General features: G+C 39.3%; 1 protein-coding gene across 2 annotated transcripts in view; it reads left to right on the forward strand.

Annotated features, from left to right (window-relative positions):
* bmp2k (BMP2 inducible kinase) overlaps nt 1-13,088 on the forward strand; it is a 47,844-nt gene that overhangs the window by 30,671 nt on the left and 4,085 nt on the right. The window contains exons 8-15 of one of the 2 annotated variants that reach the window (XM_073466072.1): nt 639-742; nt 828-907; nt 1,149-1,294; nt 1,899-2,089; nt 2,197-2,337; nt 4,105-4,367; nt 5,023-5,192; nt 5,375-5,494. In XM_073466072.1, the coding sequence (XP_073322173.1) occupies nt 639-742; nt 828-907; nt 1,149-1,294; nt 1,899-2,089; nt 2,197-2,337; nt 4,105-4,367; nt 5,023-5,192; nt 5,375-5,494 (1,215 nt within the window). The remainder of the gene's footprint in view (nt 1-638; nt 743-827; nt 908-1,148; nt 1,295-1,898; nt 2,090-2,196; nt 2,338-4,104; nt 4,368-5,022; nt 5,193-5,374; nt 5,495-13,088) is intronic. The other variant, XM_073466073.1, reaches the window with a different exon arrangement.

The following is a 13,088-nucleotide window of genomic DNA, read 5'->3' on the forward strand; positions in this document are numbered from 1 at the left end:
GTTTGTAACTTAACATGGATCAGTGTCACAATGTGTCTTCTGATGATATTGGAGTAATTGTATACGACCTCAGAATAATTTACTATCACTATTTAAAATCAAAATCAGCAATGTATGTTAATGTATTATTTCCATTTTCTCTTTTAAACAGTATGTGTTCGTTCTGATAATTTGGGAGTTATTTGTCATGAGTGTTTAAGTACTGAACTAGTGCCTTTCTGCCATATTTTCAGTTTATAGTAGACAAAGGTAGAAAAAGCATGTTTGAGGTGGACACCTTCCTCCACATGATGTAACTTGAATGTAGGCATGGCTGTGTCAAATTATAGTTACTAACTCAATTACACAGAATGCAGCACAGAAGATTACCTGTTTGTGTTCACTCACATAGTGATCTGTAACGGACTTTAGTTTTGTTGTGTTTTTACACCTTTAGCCTATTTGAACCACTCATAGACTGCCAGTCATGACAGCCTTGCTTCCCTCCCTAAATGTATCCTTTAGTGGAGCTTCCTTTTTTAAATAATTTGACCAGCAGCTCCACCAAGTGGCCAAAGAGAGAAGATGCAAATCAGCCTCAATAAATTTGCTGGTATTGTTCTGCATGCTGTTTAAAATTACCTCTCTGTCCTTTCCAGGATATATGCTCGAACCAGACCAGGAGAAGAGACCAGACATTTACCAAGTGTCCTACTTTGCCTTCAAATTAGCTGGAAAAGACTGTCCAGTGCAAAATCTCTTTGTAAGTCACTGAAATGACACAATTTGTGGCTGTAGCCTTTGTAGTCATTTGCTTGTTTAACATAATTCTCCTGACCTTTTTCCAGAACTCTCCCATCCCTACGTCGCTCCCAGAGCCTCTAACAGCCAGTGAGGTCGCTGCTAAGAAAAGTATGACAAAAGCCAGGTAATGCTTACTGACGGAATCTGATTTTTCATCTTTTAGTTTAGTTTGCTTTAAAGAGTGATTTGTTTTCTCCTTAGGCTAATAATAATGAATACGTTAAAATCACTGTTTGGTGGTGAATTTATCATATATCTAGGCAGAACAACACATCAGACATCAGAATGGCACATAGTGCAAACCTTGCTGTACATAGATTTGGGTCAAGGGAAATCAAGTGACAACTTCGACTCCTCCCTTCCAGGATAACAGATTCTGTGGGACCGACGGAAACATCAATAGCTCCCAGACAGAGGCCAAAAGCGGCGAACAGTAACGTCCTGCCTCTCGCCACTGTCACCCCTGTCAAGATGACCGTGCCTTCAGCACCCGTCAGCAATGGCCAGAAAGGTTTGTTTGACATTAGTGAGAGTGATAGCTAATATCTATACACGTTTCTTGGAAATGAAACTGGAACATAAAATTGCAAAATAACACATGTTAGCACATGAATTCAAAAAACTAAAAGCTGTTTTACCACATGAAGATACAATTGAGCATGTATTGAAGAAATTGGTTTGCCCACATTTAAACAAACTTAAGCATTTTAAGTTAAATAAAGGCCATGTCCTTGCATTATACTCACTTAGACCATTTAAATGACACAACCACTACATAAAGAAACATTAGTATGGTATTAAGTTCAGGATGTATCACTCACTGCTATTTACAGGTGTCAAATAAAATCAAGTTTATCATAGATTAGTGTACATTAATTTTGAATGTGACAATAGTGCAAACATTTGTGTACTTTGTACATTTACTTGTATACTTTCAGTTATTTTGTTTACTTGTGTTGATTGCTGTGCTCATTGTGGTGTTCAAAAAAATGAGTTAAGAATAATAAATTCATCAATCTATACCACAAATCGCAATAAGACCCTTAAGGGAAACTTTGATTTGTGGTATCGGGCTTTATAAATAAGGCTCAACATGACTTGCCCTTTCCACTCAGCTCCCACCCCTGGCTCAGGGCAGCCATCCATTCAGGCCCAGCCCAGCAGTCAGCAACACCGAGTCCTGCAGCAGCTACAACCTGGTGACCTGCGTCTACAGCAGCTACAGCAGCAACAGCATCACCACCAACAACAACAACAAGCAGTGCAGCAACAACATATAAATGCACAGCAACTCCAATACCTCCAGGTACATGCACACATCATTGTACAACTGCTTTTGTAGTGGTTGAGTAATTCTTGAACCGTGAGTAAGAGGAAATGTTAGATATTTAATCTCTTCACAACTGTCTTCAGTATCAACAGGCTGTGCAGCAGTCCCTCCAGCTTCAGCAGCAGCAGCAGGCCCTCCTCCAACAGCAGCAGCAGATGATGATGCAGCCAATGTATCAGCAGCAGGTTGCTCAGGCACAGGCTCAGGCTCAGTACGCAGCCATGGTAAGTTCTGTCAGAGGTCTGAACCTGGCACCAAGGCTACCAAGACTTGAATTAGATTCGCTGTCTGCGCTAAAATAGACATCCGACAAATTTAATGTGCTTTTGTTCGCATTCAAACCCATTCAAGCCTTTGAGGATGCTTCTAAATCAAAATCATGACAGAATTTCAGAGCAGAAGACTTAACCAAAATCCAAAACTGCAATAAATAGTTTGAGCAAATGACAGCAAAGCACATGGAGACACAGCATGAAATAACACGGAGCTGAACATTTCATTTAATGTCAGAATGCCCTAAAATTGCTCTCTCTGTTCCAAACACTGGCAGCCAGTCCTCTTCAGTCGATTCGCTTCGTGTCTGTGCCAAGCAGCATTGGAAGCAGACGCTCAAACTTCCTACTGACTCAGTCCAAATATTCAGAAAACTAGTATTTACACAGCTACTGAATCAAACACACAAACACAGGTCCTCCAAATGCGTACTGTTAGGGCGGCGCAATTTTTAGTCTGTTTCCCACCAAACGCGTACCATCTGTTTTATTTCAGAGGCAATCTGGTCTGAGCGAAGCCACGAGGGGATCGAACAGAGGGTGAAATCGAGCAGTTTTCTCTGTGTTGCATTGTGACATATGAAGCAGTTCACAGGCAGGGGAAGAGAGCACCTCCGAAAATGATTATTCTTATTCCCAAGATACCTGCTAACTGTTTAAAAGCAGCGTTTCCTCTGTGACATTGATCTGCTCCTTATTGTAGTGAGGAAGCTTTGCTAAGTGACTGCAAATTTGTAATATGGTGTGATGACATCAGATCAACTAATTGTACTTTAAAAGCGCAACGGTGGTGTGTGCAGGAGTGCTCAACAAATATTTGTTAAGAAGACATGGTAAAATGGAGCAGAGAATGAATCAACAATAGCAACATAAGAGCCTGATTAGAAGCATGAATTTATAGCCACAGGTAGCAAAAACCATGAAACACATGAGAAGGTTGATTTTGAGTTTTAGTAGGTTATGAATTTCTTTTCAGCTCTTTAAGAGAATTCACATAAAACGTTGTTCTTATATTCAAAGATCTGCACAGCACTGCTTTATTTATCTGAGCTTAAGTCCCTGGACAGTAGTGCTAGATGCTTTTGTAGATCCAAGCTTAAAACTATTCTTTGTTGTTTTTTAACGTGAATCCTCTAAGAAGAGGAAGCCTCTTTGATCTAATGAAAGTCAGATCATATCACATCTATCAGGGGGATATTATGTTTCTCTGGTGAATAACATGGTGAAGAAAGTGGACCATTTACCAGCAAGTGAGTCAGATATTATCTGATAAGCTGGTGGAGACCAAACCACAGCTAAAGGAATGTGAATATTGGAATCCAAGTGAATGCTCCAAATGAATACTAATCTTGCTCTGCTTCTGCGACTAGCTGTGAAAATATTATCCATGACAGCGGATGAGATGTTACGAATGTTTATCAGTCAGCTTGTCTTGGAGTTTGTGCCCCCGAAAATCAATCAATGCAGCTTCTTAGTTGTCAGCCAGTGTTTGATCCTTATTACATTTGGAACTTAGCTCATTTGTAGTGTTTGGTGTCCGACATGCTGTTTGACTTTCATTCCTTCATCCCTCCCCTCCACTGTGTCCCCAGCTTTCCAAATCCAGAACTGGTTTCTAACAACATTTCATCATCTTGTTGCCATCATTGTGCGCCATGATATCAAAGGTCCGTCCCTCATTCCCTTCCCCCTCTTCTCCCTCTCTTCCTTCCCTAACAGCTGCAACAGTACCAACAGGCTTTTGTCAGGCAGCAGCAGCAGCAGCAGCAGCAGCAACAGCAGCAGCAGCATCATCATCAACATCAACAACATCAGCAGCAGCATCATCCCGCTCAGCAGCCTCTCCCCTATATGTCCTCCCCTCTTGAGTTCCAGATTCCACCAGGTTCCTATAACGTGACCACGCCCACTGCTGGAACTGGAGCTGTGCCTGCTCAGATGGGGGGACCATCACCTGTGGATCCCTCATACTCTAACCCCAGGTAGCATCCCCCCTGAACTTTTTTAAAAAATCTCATTCTATATGGATGTAAATTCTTTACATTAATTAATAATTTGTTTTTGATGCGCGATTAACGCACGCACGTTATGACCCTCCGCCCGCTCCGTAGTGTAGGAAATCAGGAAGCGATGCAGCAGTAACGTTGTGGATGGCAAGCAGGACCAAACCTCCTTGAGCAGAAATTGATAAAGAAAATTGTTCTTGTCGAGAGAACCATCTGGCAGGGCTTTGAAGCTGAACTTGCCATTCAAAAACCGAGTTATTTGCATTTACTGTCGATGTGAACTGAGTTACCACCGGAGTAGGTCGAGTCTCAAATACCACTCCCTGGCCAAGCAAACAGCTGATGCAGAGAGCCCTCCTCCCTCTCGCCAAAGACAGACCACACTGTATAGTTTGCAACAGCGATAGCTAAATGGGTGGCTACAGCTTGCAGATCGGTTAACATTGTTTAGTTAAACTTTACAAGTGTAAAGTTGGACACTACATTGTGTCAGTATTACTAAGGAAGGTTACATTCAGGTCAATATGTCCATCAGTTGTTGCTTGTTGGGCTTGAGTTTGCCATGTTATGCTTTCAGCATATTTTTTGAGCATGCAGTGCCAGTAACAGTTTATCATTGTTATCTCCACAGTAGAAACCCGCTGCTTGCTTCAGACGGGATCACGCCCCCCTCTCAGAGCTGCAACAGTACATTCAGCAACCCCCCCGACATGTCGGGCTGGAACCCTTTCGGAGAGGACAACTTCTCCAAGTTGACGGAGGAGGAGCTGCTCGACCGGGAATTTGACATGCTCAGAGCAAGCAAGTGACCTCTTCAATAGTTTTTGTGCAGAAACAGATTTTTTTTAATGATTTCTTGACATTGCAACATTGTTTTTATGCAACACATTTTTATTTGCCCAGAAGTCCGAATGGTTGAAATTTGAGGTCTCATAGCTGTAGATAATCTAAGTTTCTTCCCCTCTGTGATCTTCTACATACAGATAAGCCAGTGGAGAGAACAGCCAGTGTGGAAGCCGACCGAGCGCAGCTTGCTGCCTCCACTGCCAAGCCCCTCCCACCAGAGGACCTGTTCGGCTCAGTCCCATTTGTGGCCAGCGCAGGCAAGTCTTAGAGGAGTCTCTACCGTGAGGACCCAACACTGTGGAGCCACCTGCCCCCTCTCTGCCCTCTCCTACTCCCCCTCCCCCTGTCCAGCTCTTCTGTTCCCACCTGACCTCCAGTTAGGAGCCTCTATGCTACACAGACCCCACAGTGGGCATTACAAACCAATGATCAGTCAGATTTTTCTTTCATTTCCCATTTGCAGGTGGCAGAGTAGTTGTGCTCCTGCTCTTCTTTGACTCACTTAGGAAGAAAAGCGTAAGCAGGAATAGCAGGCGCAGTGAATTAGTGAAAGCACTTCCTGAATTCACTGCAATCAGCCGTGGCTTTTAATACTAGGATTTCTAACTGCCCTGCTGTACCAAACCTTTATGCAAGTCAACTGAAACAAGTGTTGAGTCTAGCTAGGCACTAACTCTGCCATGGTTTGGGGTTACATTACATCCCTGTCTAGATCAAAATGGCTGGGGCAAGGTACTAACACATAGGGGTCTCACTATGTCAACTAGAGAAGCATATGCTCACGCTGAAGCGCTTTGCTTTAAATTACAATTTCTATTTCCGTGCATAAAAACAAGCAAAAACTTCCAACTCACTGTGTCCACCAATGAACACAGCTGGAGAAAATTCCATCGCCACTAAAAGCAATATGAACATAACAAGGCTGAAGTGATGAGCTGACACGTGGTTGGTACTAATTAGGGCTGAGTGATGTCAAATTTAACAACCATTTACACCACAGAATGTAGTTGTCCCGTAATAACAGTTTTATATGCAAAGGCTGTCTAATTAAAAGCTACAGCTTTGAATCATAAACAAAAAGTTGTTGATTTCTCAAGGCTTCTTAATGCTTTTGAATTTTTAGAGTTTGAATTTGAGAATAGAATTTCACACAGAATCCAGTCGCACTTCTCTAAATGAAGCTGCTTATTAGCTATTGAGCCAGTGGTAACACTTTATTGTAGTCGCAGCTTGTGTCCTAAAGATGGTTGACGTTGTATCAGACTGTTGGCCCCTTTGGTTATATTTAGATTTCATTCCAGAAGAAAAGAGTTCATTAATTAGTTGATGTAGCTTTTGGTTTGTGTCCAGTCCTTTTTATGCTTATCGCTAACTCTGCACCTTATTATTTCTCATGTTAATTAGTAGTACACACTTTAGAAATTCTACAACCAGGCTTGTGATATTTGGAGTTTCTGTTGAGCAGATGGTTATACATCCAACAAAGCAGACCCATCTCTCCCTGTTGGGGCTTGTTCAGTACATTATTAGTCATTCTAGTGAGTCCTAAATATATAAAAACTAAAAATTCAGCTTTCGCATTATCTTTCACTCTGTTCACCGAATACCAATTCAATCCAAACATCGCTCAGCCCTGGTACGGATAAATTCGACTGGGAGAAAAAAAGGCGACACTTGAACTTCCAAACTTGTTGCTCTTTGTCGTTTGTTTACATTCAATCACCATCGACCCTCTTCGGCCATTGAAGCAATGCAATGCAACGATTCCTCACAAATTGCAATTGTTTTTTGTTTTTTGTTCTTTTTGTTGTGACGAAGCTTCAAATGTTGGCGTGTGGACCGTGCACTTTACTGTGGAGGCCGATGTTCACACTCACTCTAATCTAACCTGATAATCAGTTCTCATTTGGCTTAACTAACCAGTCAGACTGCATGTGGTTTAACCCCGACACAGATCATAGCCTTGGTATAACAATGTGAATATCAAAGTGCAGTATTCCTACATATATTACATCGATGGCAGCAATAAGCTTCTGTGCCTCTGTACTCTTCCTGCTCCTTCAATGTGAATTGGTCATGTTTTGATAGGCAATTTAGAACCGTTGTTTGTAACTCATAGACTATATTTAATGATAAACTGTATCAACGCTAAAACACTTAGAGATTTTCTAGAGGAGAGTAGTTTTTTTTTTTCTACAGTGAAATTCATCTCGTGTCCTTAAACATGCAGGCTTAATGCAAAGTCCAGTGGCTACAGTTTAGAGTAGAATAAGACGAGATAATGATGCAATATAACTCTCTAAGCACTTGAATGTAGGTGTGGAAATACTTTATTGTCTTCACTTGTTACTTAATGAATATGAAATTCTATTTGAGCTCAAATTGGATCGAAGGAAAAACCAAAAAGAACAGAAACCAAACTGATTGAAGGGACTTTTTTTAAATGAATTTAAAACCCAGAAAGGTTAAATTAACCCACTTGGTTGGGACTGGGTGTCGTTCGTTCAGGCTGGCATGAAAAAATTTGCAACTAATTTTTGATCAGCCTTTTAGCTTCCTGTGTATGTGCCATCACAGTGTGTCAGTTGGTTGTTTAGTGTCAAATATTCCTGTGCTCACACACCGTTGGCAACTTCTCATAAGCAAAAATCAGCAGGGTTTTATTTTTTGTTGTGTCCTTGCTTGGATGAACTCTGGTCGACATCTCAACACCAGTATTTGATCAGCTGTTGATGTTTTATGGTAGAAATACTCAGAGGCAGAGCTGCTGTAAAAAGGGGCTTTAATCCATCCTCACAAATCCTTTTACCTTGTTTCTGTGCTTCTGTCTATGAAAAATATTAATGAGTCCCACATGATGTGTGACTTTGGACTGTTTTAGGTTAAAGAAACATGGTGAAATTGTTGGTTGTCAGTCCAAAGTGTTGATGTGATCAAAATATAGCCTGCATAGATTTTCTGACAGTTTTAAAATTTTAGAATGAAATTCTTACATACAAGCCGCACCTACATGCCAGTGAATCAGAATATGGCCATGACTTTATAAGTGCCAAAAAAGGGTGGTATTCCTAAATTGTTCCTCATATATCCAGGACTTTTCTGCAGGTTTGCTTTGTTTTGCTGCATTTTCAAAATATGAGAGCAGCACAGATGGCTTTTCTTTTACACATCGTCCTGTTTATGTTATAGTAGAGCTATAGTTCACTCATCAAATAGCCTCGAAATTGATATTGTTCATTCTGACAGATTGCTAACCAAGATTTGATTGGTCCCATCTGACAGCGTGACATGCAGTGAACCTGCAAGATAGCTGCTGATGCATTATCAGCAGCTAACATGCAAGCTAGGACAGACCGAATGAGAGCGGTGAAGTTGCCTGCGGTGTGACCACACATTTTAATTAAATTCCTTTTTTTATTGCAATTATTACAACATTTTGTTGAAGAATTTTAAGGCTTTCTTTTATAGTGTAAGTTGTTTGGTTTCCATTTCTAGATACAAAGTGCCTTTCTGTGGCATTCTTATTTACCCGACCAACAACGCTGGGAGAATTTTTTTTTTTCCCCCACATTCCTACAAATGAATGACATTTTTTGTCTCTTGACAAAGGAAAGACACTGAAAATCAGGTGACGAGTTGATGCAAGTCTTTCAGGTAACCAGCTTACAGTCAGAGAGGTCTTATTAGAAAGTACATTCGGAGGCTGCTGAACAAGTTATTCTGCCCTGTTTGGAGCGTTACTCCAAACTAACCGTAATGTACTTAGTGACACAACCTGGTATCCTAAACTGTTTTTCTTTATGTTGAACACAACCGGCTGATGGCACATTCAGTAGTTAAATGTAAATCGTTGTGCTAAAAGGAATGCTTGGTGAGTGTTCTGGTGATATCCGTCAAAATGGTGAACATTTTGATTTTTTTTCTTTGTTGTTTTAAATCCATACAATCCTAAAGGGCTGTATGTTTGTTAATCCTCACTGTGCTGCTGTTATTCCGCCTTAGAGCAGCAAGTGAGAAAGTGACCCATCTTAGTCACCCATGCACACATGAATCATACACATTATTGTGCAAATGTATTAACTGCTAAGATGTTATTCATGTGTTTAGCTGAAGGTAAGTTCGGAGAACAGTTAATGTTATTTGATGCTTCTGTTCCACGTCATGTTTCCGCTCATATCACCGCCTGCTTTTATCGGGCCTTTGTGTTTGTTGGGCCTGTCAGTTCAGTTTTTATTATGACTATTATTTGCTTTGTTTCTGTTCATTTTTCATTTAGTAAGACAGCCATACTCAGAAACATCTTGTTCATGTGTATTGGTGGATGGATCTATAGTTTGGACAGCAAACCATCAAAGCCAAAAAGACAAATGAAAGGGACGACCAGAGCCATTAACTGCACTTTATTTTCTTTTTTAAAGTGTGAGAGAATATTATTCCAGGAATTGTCTGAACAAACAAACATAGACATTGAATATGATGTTACTTATTGTTTACATTTGCAAGTTTTCTGTGCTTTTGCCTCTCTGTTTGGGGCCTGGTTTAACCCGTTTCTTAGACGTTTCAGTCAGCTTTACATCCTGGTAGAAGCCCCAGAACAGATGTGTAAAACTTTGGGAATTTTTATTTGAGGTCAAGTCAACTCTTCAGTTTTAGTCATACAGCTCCTGGTACCGCTCCTGCAGAAAGAATAAAACCTATAGATCAATAAATTGTCTTATACATATCTTGTTTTTGCAACAGACTATGTAAAAGGTCCTGTATCATACTGTGAGTGTGAATGTATTTCTTTATAGAATGTTACTGATAAATAAAAAGCATTCAAAATCAAAATTCACTTTGGTTCCTTTTTTATAGCTCTTTAAAGTATAATGAAGTTTAGAGTCTCTCCACCACTACACCACGTGCAAGATGTTCCTGTTGTAACATGGCTGTCTTTGTTTGAGCTCTCTGTCGTCCAATCAGACTACAACAAAAGCGAAGCAGATTTAATGTTCTGTCGGGAAGTTGATGGTCAAAACAAATGTTAATGCACAAAACATGTCGACTGTGTTTGTCCTGCACAAGTGTGTGAAACATTAAAACATAAGCAGCTTATTTTGAGATGCGCGCCCTGCAGTGTTTATGTTAAAGCCCTGATGGTGATAAAGCAGTTCAGTGTGGTGAATTTAAGATGGAACATTTCCCCTGGCTTCATCTCACTGTTTTCTCTTCTAAAGTTGTTCTCAGAGGGACTCAGTTGCAGGGGTCCTGTGTATATATGGATCACCTCAATTTTTTCATGTTTTTTCTGTAATTGTACTTAACTCTTTACTTCTGTCTGTAGTTATAGTTATTTCACTTGTACATGATTAGGAACGAGTTTGTAGGATAATTTGTCACTTACAGATGGCTCATTTGAGTAGAGGCATCGTAATGTCTTTAAGATGGTATATAAGTCAGTGGCTGTTTGTAAGACAAAACACTACAACTCCTTAATCATTTATGTGAGTAAATCTATTTATGTTTCAAAAAGGGACTGATACTGATGTTACATGAATAATTTAACAGTCAAAGTGAATTTTTATCAGGATAACAAGCTGTTATTTAATTGATCAAATGTATGGTGCAGCTCATTCTACAAGATGAAGATACTAAAACAAAAAACAAACAAACTGTAGAGCCTCTGAGTTAGTCTGTTTTATGATGTATTGTAGAGTGATATGGAGAAGTTGGTACAACTAAAATATTTCTCACCTTTACCAAACCAAAGTTTTAGTAAAACCATGAATCTTGTCCAGTGATTTGACCCCACACAGGCTGATGATTGATATTTTAATCTGTCTAATCCTGTTATTTAAGCCTGAACAGATGGATTAAAAAAAACAAGCAACCTTTTTAATCACTTAACATGTATAGTATGGTACCTTTTATTAAAATGATTTCACACTGGGGCTATTTACATTTTCACAGGTCTGTTGACCTTCAGTTTATTCTTCTCAAAAACACAAATCCTCCGCTGTGTCAAAGTAAAAACAAATTAATCTCAATTTGAGTCCTTACTACCGGTAAGTACTTTTTCCCCTATTGTGCCGTTCAAATCATAGAAATTCAAATAAGAAAATGAGTAGGTGTGTGTTTGTTTTATTTTCTTTAATGTTTAATGACTTTATAGGCAGAATGGCATGTAATTTAAGATTCCTCTCAGGATTATTTTTATTATTTGTTGACTCTTTAAAATGTCCTAAAGAGTTCTCAAAGTGTCGTCTTCAAATAGTTTTTTTTTATATGACCATCAGACCAACACCTTCAGGTATTTAATAATACAATCTTATGAGTGAATGACTGAGAGGATGAAAAGAAAACAGTTCATTTAACATTTAAGAAGCTGATACAAGCGGCGTTTAGGATCTGCAACTTAATCTATGACTTAAAAGGTTTATTTTCTAGACATGTTGATTGAAGGGACACTATGAAGTTTTGTAGAAGAAATTCAAACTCAGAATTGTATTAAATATTTACAATATTAATGAGATAAAAAAAAAAAAACAACAACTCAGAAATATTTTTTTTCCATAACTGAATTATCAAGCTGTTCTCAGAGGATAATAAGGCCCCAGAACACTGAAGCTAGAAAGGTGTCAGGGTCCGCCACATATAAACAAAGTAAAACAGTATGAAATGGTGTTGTCCTTTAAGGTCAGTTTGTTTATTCAGTCATGAAAATGAAGAGTTTGTTTATTTAATTTGTTTAGGCGAAATAAGTAAATAAAATAAATCGGTCTCTTCTGATTAAAATGTCTTCGCCAACATAGTGCTCCTTTAATTAATTAATCATTTTGACTGGGAGACTGTCCTCCCAGTATTTTGTGAATTCAACCACATTATTAACATTTTACTGCGGCAAAGACTGTTACGTAATAAAATTAGCAGTCATTTGTTTTCAGTAACCTTTTGGTTCAGAGTCGCGCAGTTTAAATGTTCGGCTCTCTGCAGCTTCATCAAATCTATCTATGTTCCGTCGTAGTTACTGTGTGAGGGAAGAGACTTCTCTAAGCTCCTGCCTGCTGTCGGACATTTCTAACAGATTTTTATCTTCCATCAGACAAGAGAACAATCACATGCATGTTTTCACCACTTATTTGTATCTTTAAGAGATCAGACTCGGCATGTAATCCTTCAGCTTTTACCCAAAGGAACATCGACAAAACAAATCTGTGTGTCAGTCTGTCATCTTCTCTCGTGATTAAAGATGTGAGATGGTGTGAGATTGTCTCACTCTGAGAGGTGAACATGATTACAAATTATAATCTGGAACAAGTCGGGTGGAGCGAACAGATGCAGCGCACCTCATGTTTCCTGCATTATTATGTTTTATTCTTTAGACTTTATTATCTCGTATTGCTGTCTCGTTACATTTATCAAAAACAAAGCTTTTGGCTAATCTGTCATCACGTCCTGCCAGTTTGGATTGTTGAAGACGTGGAGTGGTTTCCATTTTCGTGTTCACAGCAGGGGGTCCTTTCTCTGCTTTCTAATGTGGAGCTTCCACTAATGGGGAACAATAAATTGGCTCATTGTGTATGGCACACTTTATTTTGAATATAATTGGAGACTATCCACTTGCTAATTAGGCTAATTTCTAAGTTGTCATTATGCAAATCTCTTGGAAATAAATTTACACAAGGCTCAAAGTTTTCAACAAATGCCAATTGTGCGTAAGAATTTATAGAAACGCACAAGTAAAAAGTAGTAAATGCAGAAAAGGCTTCTTTTTAAAGTCTAAAGGACGTGACAGACGGCTTAAATCTATTACAAGAGATGGGAGATTTAATTTTAAAAGCAACTTTGTGAATCTTGAAAAGCTGGGCGTCT

Source organism: Pagrus major, chromosome 5, assembly GCF_040436345.1.
Source record: "Pagrus major chromosome 5, Pma_NU_1.0".
Taxonomy (NCBI): domain Eukaryota; kingdom Metazoa; phylum Chordata; class Actinopteri; order Spariformes; family Sparidae; genus Pagrus; species Pagrus major.